Here is a 7466-nt window from a genome sequence, read left to right on the forward strand (position 1 = left end):
CTAGATCTAGTTAAGACCCAAAATTAAAGCCAAAAACCATCCAAAGATAAAGACAGTAGCTACTATCTATATATATATATATATATATATTCATCTAGAGATATAGAACATCAACATAGGAGGAGGAGGAATGGGTTAGGGGTATTTTGGATAGAAGCGGGTTCATATTGGAGGGTTTAGAAAGAATGGATCATCCTGAGTAGTGGAATAGTGGGTATCGATCTATCCATCAGATTGTCCGCAGCCACACAACAAATGAATGAGATTCCACTTGTGGGTCCACCAACCACCACCACCATTACCACCCTAAGCTTTAATGTTTTATCACTCTCTATCCTTTTCTCCTCAAAAGTGATAGCCCCTATTTTGGTTCTTCTTTTCTCTTCTTTCTTCTTCTCTCTCCCTCTTCTCTCATCCACTTAACGATAGAGATAGGTTCTCTTCTATTGTGTGGGTTCTTCTATTATTATACTTATGATATATATATATATATATATATATAGTGCCTTTGTTCAGATCCCCCATCATAACACCACTTGAAAAAAACCCTTAAAAAAAAAAAAAAGTTGCGTCTTCTATCGTTCTCTACTTCTGTGTATCATATTAAAATAATAAAAAAATAACCAATGCACAGCCAAGGTGTATTTTATAGAATGTTATATTGTTGGACCCACTCCCACGAGGATCTGATACCGTACATAAGAATAAGTAGTAGTAACTAAAAACAGAGAGCTCAGGAATGTGCTTCAAGTACAGGAGAATTTGCTGCAGCAAAATCCATAGTACAACCCCACACCTAGAACACACAAACCCCACCCCTATTATAGGTAAAATAACTACTGATATTTCCATGTTTCTTTTCATTGGTTTTCACACTGGTGTTGGAGTTACATTTACCCTACCTCCTCTTTGTCTTTTGGAAGATGCTTCCCCCTACCATGTCAATGTGAAAATAGCTGTCCATGTACTCGCAGTAATGGAGAAAAAATAAAAAGATGAGAAGAAATTACATTTTGGCATTGCAAGAGGTTTTTTTATTTTTTATTTTAAGATGGAAAAAAATAGAAAGCCATTCAAATATAAACATTTTGGTTTAAATCTTCAAAAGCATAATACACAAACTATTATTACCAGGCATACATAACATTCTGTACATTCAAGAAAATGCCACTGCCTTCCCACAATCCAACCAACCCCACACTATAATTTGTCTGATGATATGTACAGTGATATGGCATTAAATTTTTAGTATGCCTATTAAGAAACCTATGAAGAGAAAAAAATATATATATTTATTTTACCTAAGAAGAGATCTTTCTTCTATTGTATCATCATCATCATCCTTTATCAAATCCCTGCTATCCAAATTTAGATTCCAACCATAATCATGACCATAGAAGGCACACATTAACTCTCCTTCACCCATTTACCAGAAAAAGAAAAAAGAAAAAAAGGCATCTAACAAGCTTGCTTATTCCTTATATTCCTTTTTTCCTATTGTTCTTCTATCTTTGCAACTATATATCAATCTATCTATTTTTCTTCTTCTTCTTCTTCTTCTTCTATATACTTGGTTTCTATATTTCACATCTATCCAGTAACTTTTTACAGATTTTTTCCTTCTGAGGAGATGTTCCATTTTTTCTGGCTCCCTTCAGAAAGGGGCAGCGCGACGAGGAATACCCTTTCTTCTGGATGTTCTGTAATTGACAACAATGGGAGGAGTCGCCGGAGATATGTTATTGCCACCTTCATCGCTTGAGCTCGAGTTCTTCTCGCCGTCCGTAGAGGCTGCTGCTGCTGCTCGTCGTAGTCTTGGATGTTGGTCCTCCATTCCACGGTTGAAGATGAAAGTCCTTCGAAGCTTCTTTGTGGTTGTGTACGAATCCTCAGATTCCGACCCATGCATTCCATCTCGATTGTGTTTCGACCGCAATGTGAATGTTAGCTCTGGGTCACCCCGATTCATGCCTCCCAGCTGCTTCATCACAATCAAACGATACCCATTTTAGTCCATTTGGTTATTTTCCAAAAAAAAAAAAAAAATTTTTTTTTTTTATATGCTAGATCAAATTTCTGAATACATGTACTTGGAGAATTTAGGAGTGATAGAAGAGAGAGCGTGAAGCTCGGTGTAATAGTAAGGTTTCTTCATTGTGATTTAGTGAATGTGGATTTAAGTAAAGAAATAGTTTTTCAGTGAAGCGGGAGTAAAATTACATACATTATGAATCTCCTTAGATTCTCAATAGTGGGAGTCTCATGTACTAGGTATGTTCCTATCTTTTAGAAAAGAGAAGGTGAAGCAAGTTAGATGCGATATGCGATATCTTAATAATAAACAGTCGGGGATTTGATGATCAAGATATTCAGCTACTTGTCGGGAAAAACTTACTTTTAGTGTTTCTTCATTTTAGTTAAATATTCTATATTATTCCTAATAACAGAAATCAAATGAAAAAACATATCGATTGGTTGATCGTGATTCTTTCGTTAAAAATAAAGCATTCCTATTAAATGCATTCAATGATCGATTTAACAAATTTGGTAAAAACAATTTATATAAGTAATTTTAGATATTATTTTACATGGAATTTTTTCGTACACACATTTTACTTGAAAACAATGAGACTTTGAAGTTTTCGCACGAAAAGCATATCGATTGGTCGATCGCGATTCTTCCGTAAATTATAAACACTCCTATTAAAAACATTGGATCTTGATTCTTCTGTTAACAATAAAACACTCCTATTAAATGCATTGTCGATTAATACCATTAATAAATTTGATAAAAAAAAAAAACATACATAAATATTTAAATAAAATCCTAATATTTTGTACTACTTTTATTTGATTTTTTTCTCATGTACTTTTTACTTGAAGACAAAGAGATTAACAAGTTTCAACTTTAGGATAATTTCAGTAAAAATCTGCAAAATATGACATTCTTTCCCAATTTTATCTATTATAATGTTTTACACTTATAGGTTCACTCTTTTTATGCTAATTGAAAAATAATAGCTCCATAGTCTCACTTGGTATTAGACTTTTTAATTTGAATTTACTCGAACAAATAATATTGTATAAAAGAAGTACTATAAGGGTGAACATTGTAGTTCATGCTTTTATTGTACATGGTTCATGCACAAATTTTTCAAAATCCATAATACTGAAAAAAATTATAAGGGTTTAGTACTTGTCACCTTCAAGGGTATCTATACTATTATATAATGTAAAAGTAGGTGAAGTTGTAAATCAATGGGCACTAGAATATAAGGGGCATATGGCTCATTTTAAAAAGGGGATAGAGAGAGAAAGAGAGAATGAGTGATACAAACTAAGCGACCCAAGGCGTATATCCAGCCTTTCTCCTATAATTTATTAGCTTCTAATTATAATTAACCGTCTATGGTAAATTGGTAAATCTCTTTGGAGGAAATTCTTGTTTCTATTTGGTAAATCTCTTTGGAGGAAATTGTCCGATCATGGGTACAGGACAAAGGTACATCACTGTAGAGTCGTTATTACAGTAAATCTTTTAAAGGGAATTTCCCTAATGATTATCTAATTAATAACCTTAATTACAATAATTTACTGATATCGCTGTATGTGACCGTTTATTGTGACACGTGTCTCAATGTCAGAGGCTGGGAGGTTATGGGGTAATAATGTTCTATGCAACCAGAGGAGAGATTTTAACCGTTAAATACGTAGATTAAAATCTCTTCTGTTTATCGAGAGAAATTGGAATTTTGTTTCTATCGGGTAAGTGCTAAGGATAACGTTGCATTCAGTGGGAGTAAATGAGAGACCCGAACCCGGTATTTCTTCCATCAGTTTCCACATCGTTAGATTTCACGGTGTGATAGACGGCAGAGCAGGTTCGTGAGTGACTCTGCGCCGACTTTCTAGCCGCCTCTAATAGTCACGATTATCACGGAAAAAGAAGTGGGGACGTGGAACAGAATGCACGTGTGGAAGACGCACGAGCCACGTGCTAGTGGCACGTGGTACGTATTGTATGAGATTCTGACGACTACAGACTTTTTGATACGTGTCAGAGGAAGATATGGACAGGTGTCGTAGCAAAGGCCTCCATTGATTTGCCATCTGTCGTTGTCCGAACTTTTGAGTGGAAGTCGTCGCTGGTGACGCAGGTGACACTTTTTTCGTCCGGTAAGTTCGGGGGTGGGTAGGTGTACTTGGGCTGTCTCTGGGTCCTTCTCCTCATCTGGGAGACTGGGCCTGTGAAGACACGAGAAAAAGTAACGATAGAGAGAGTGCATTGCTCCAATGGGCTCATGGGCAAGTCAGTGAGCTGGCCCAGTATCCGACAGGGTGGGATCCTTTCCCATGTCCTCTCTCATATTTTGATTATGTGTGAGACATACTGGCATTCTCGATATCTTATTGATACATCTCATATTTTTTATCATGTATCATCTATCATTTGTTGGATATTTTTTACCTCAAAGATATTGATTTTTTTTTTTTACCTCAAAGATATTGGTATGGACATGGATTTTAACCATCTCTGTATTTTATCACTAATTCAGTATCAATCACATATCGATAAGAAAAAAAAAATATATATATATATATAAGATATCGGTAAAAGTGATCGATCAATTCCAACTGCCCAAAATTTATTTATGGGAAAAAAAATACTCCATGATCATATAGTCCTTGTGCATAGACACGAAAGGACAAAAATGATGCCACCAACCTTACAAAACATAAAAACCCAACTCCTTGTTGATGCCCATATACACCCTCTGATTGACCCTGCGCTTATACAGAGATTGTGGCCAAAGAACTCTTTTGCCCTTTATTAGTGAAAAATAATAATAATCATCCACGACCACTGAGATAATTTTCTCTAAATGATTTCTCTAAATGACCCTCTTTTCAGGTAACATATCAAATGAGGCCCTATTCTTGTGAAGAGGTGGACCCCAAAATCCCCTGCTCATAGATCATGTTTTGGATATTAAATGTCTACCATAATCAAAATTAGCCAAATAACAAAATAATGATTGCAAAATCAAATATCAGAACTAAGATATAAGAAGGTTCATGCTAATAGACCAATAAATAAGGGAACATATGATTTAATTTCATTTGGTTAATTCAGACCACATCCAATTATCCAACAAATGGAATGACCTATATCATGGTAGAACAAAGTGAATCATGGGGCAAAGGTTGTCCACTTTGGTGCACATAAGCCAGGTAGCTAATAAATATTATGCCCCATGGAATTTTTTTGACTGACTTTGGGCATAATTGGGTTTGATAAATTAAATAAAATCGTAAATCATATAGAAATAAAACATAAATTGATAAATTGAATAAAACCTTGGTTGGATTGATTCAAAACTATTTCACCATAAACTTCAGTTTTTACATTTCTGGCATATTATATGATGGTGAATACTTAATTGTAGTGTAAGCCTTTAAAACGTACATTTCAATGATTTTGTAAATATCATCTTCCTCAGAGCTATATATTATATAGCTTATGAAACTATATGCAAATTAAATTTAATTCGAATGATAATCAAAGCCAAAATCAAACGGGATAAACAACTGATTAAAAATGGATATACATGTGGAAAATCGGAACCAAATAGTAATAAATTTTGGTTTAGTTTTTTACCTATTTTCGTATGAATCGAATCGAACCATTTAACCAAAACCAAACTGATTAAACTGCTCCCATGAAGCATTTTGGAGCCCATGCTGTAAAGGTTTAGCCCCTCCCTAGTCTATCCAAACCCAACCCATTTAACCGTGGCCCATGGGTGCCAGTTTTTGGCACTAAATAGCAATGGACTCGTCTGCTCTCCAGTCACTTGAAAAAGGAGAGCTCCAGGGTCCAGCGGTCCCACACCCGCATCCATCAACTTTGTTTAATACTGTGCATTTGTGCTAGCCTAACCTTTTGTCCTAAAATAAATCATTTTCTAATTGTAATTAAGATTTGTTAACAGCAAATTAAGGGGATTTGGGTGGGCCAAATGGTTGTTTGGGCTGGTTTGAGAACTTCTGGTTGTGGCTCAGCCCATTCAATATTCAAGGCGAAATTTCACATAACCCATTTATAAACTGATTTATAGTCTCCACATTTATGGAGTGATCAATGAAGTAACAACTCCGAACTTCGGAGTCTATGCTCTTATTTTTAAGCCCAGCAACACAATGAAAGAGGGGTCTGGCCCGGAAAGTCCGAGCCTGCACAAGTATTGAGCCTGAAGTGGGCTTTTCAGCCCACGGGCTGGGTTCTGGCCGCTGGGTCAACATTGAGGCCTTGGCCTGAAGCCAGTCTAATCCTGTATATTTAAGGGAAAATGTTTTACGTGTGAGGAATGTGGCCCCTGAGCCTAGACAACATTTTTAATTTTTTTGGAAGGGGGTGGGGGGTGTTAGGGGTGTGAAATGACCAGTCTACCCCCATGAAATGAAAAATGACCTCTATAGATGCTTCCTCATACGCTCCAGTTGGCCCTCGTGCATACATAAAAATTGTACCCCCATATAATTACACAAATTCACATAATTATATCATGGGGAAATGGTTTTTTTGGGGGAATGGCCCCCGCGCCTAGACAAATGTGGAGGAAATTGACTTCCCAGCCCCACCAAGAAATGTAAAATGACATCCTTGTGGATCATGTTTTCTCGTGCATTGCATTGGTCCTTGTGTAGGTGTAGGAGCCACACTCCTTGACAAAGAACACTACCCCTTATATTGTAAATACAATAAAGAAACAGGGCCAGCTCGGTACAGCTAGCTCAGCTATGAAATGGCAAAAATAAGGGGTTTTTAGAGTAAATAAAGGAAGTTTGACTTAATTAGGGCTAAGCTAAGCACTCACAGGGGGTATTTAGTACTTTTTAGTATTTTCGAAGAAAGTTGAATGGTTCTCATTTAGCCTCGATATGACCCGATCTATGCAAATTATAGGGTTAATTAGTATGAATCCATGGGACTAATCAGACCCAAGGCCTAGATATTCGTTGTTAACAAAAAAAAAAAAAACAATTCCCTTGAATTGCTTCAGGATCCGTAATCAAGGTTTTAAGTCCCAATGGAGCAATCAAAATAGTATATCTTTTAGAAATCCACGCATTATATATAAGTTTTTTTTTTTTTCAGATGGACAAAAAATTCAGGGATTAAATACCATCATTGTGCATGGCAAACTATGACATATGGGTAATCAGATTTTTTTATTTTTGTAAAAAAAAACTTGCTCCAGGGGGCATGCTGACTTGAACAATGATGAATTAATGGCTTCTTTATACTAGACTACCAACTCTATTGGTGGTAATCTGATCACTTTAATCCTTAAATGAACTATAAAAATTAACTCCTGATAGTAACCGTGAAGATTGATGTAGTTACAATTGTACTAGGTTTGTCAATCTTTCTAACTATAAAAAAGTGGAAAAAGAACTCAGGG

General features: G+C 35.9%; 1 protein-coding gene across 1 annotated transcript in view; it reads left to right on the top strand.

Annotated features, from left to right (window-relative positions):
- The first annotated feature begins 1715 nt into the window (after nucleotides 1-1715).
- The window catches only part of LOC122084889 (nuclear pore complex protein NUP62-like), an 8204-nt gene continuing 2453 nt past the window's right edge, over nucleotides 1716-7466 (top strand). Inside the window, exons 1-2 of the mRNA XM_042653308.1 lie at nucleotides 1716-1943; nucleotides 4062-4176. Of these exons, the coding sequence (XP_042509242.1) occupies nucleotides 1716-1943; nucleotides 4062-4176 (343 nt within the window). The remainder of the gene's footprint in view (nucleotides 1944-4061; nucleotides 4177-7466) is intronic.

The sequence above is a fragment of the Macadamia integrifolia genome, chromosome 7, assembly GCF_013358625.1.
Source record: "Macadamia integrifolia cultivar HAES 741 chromosome 7, SCU_Mint_v3, whole genome shotgun sequence".
Classification (NCBI taxonomy): Eukaryota; Viridiplantae; Streptophyta; class Magnoliopsida; order Proteales; family Proteaceae; genus Macadamia; species Macadamia integrifolia.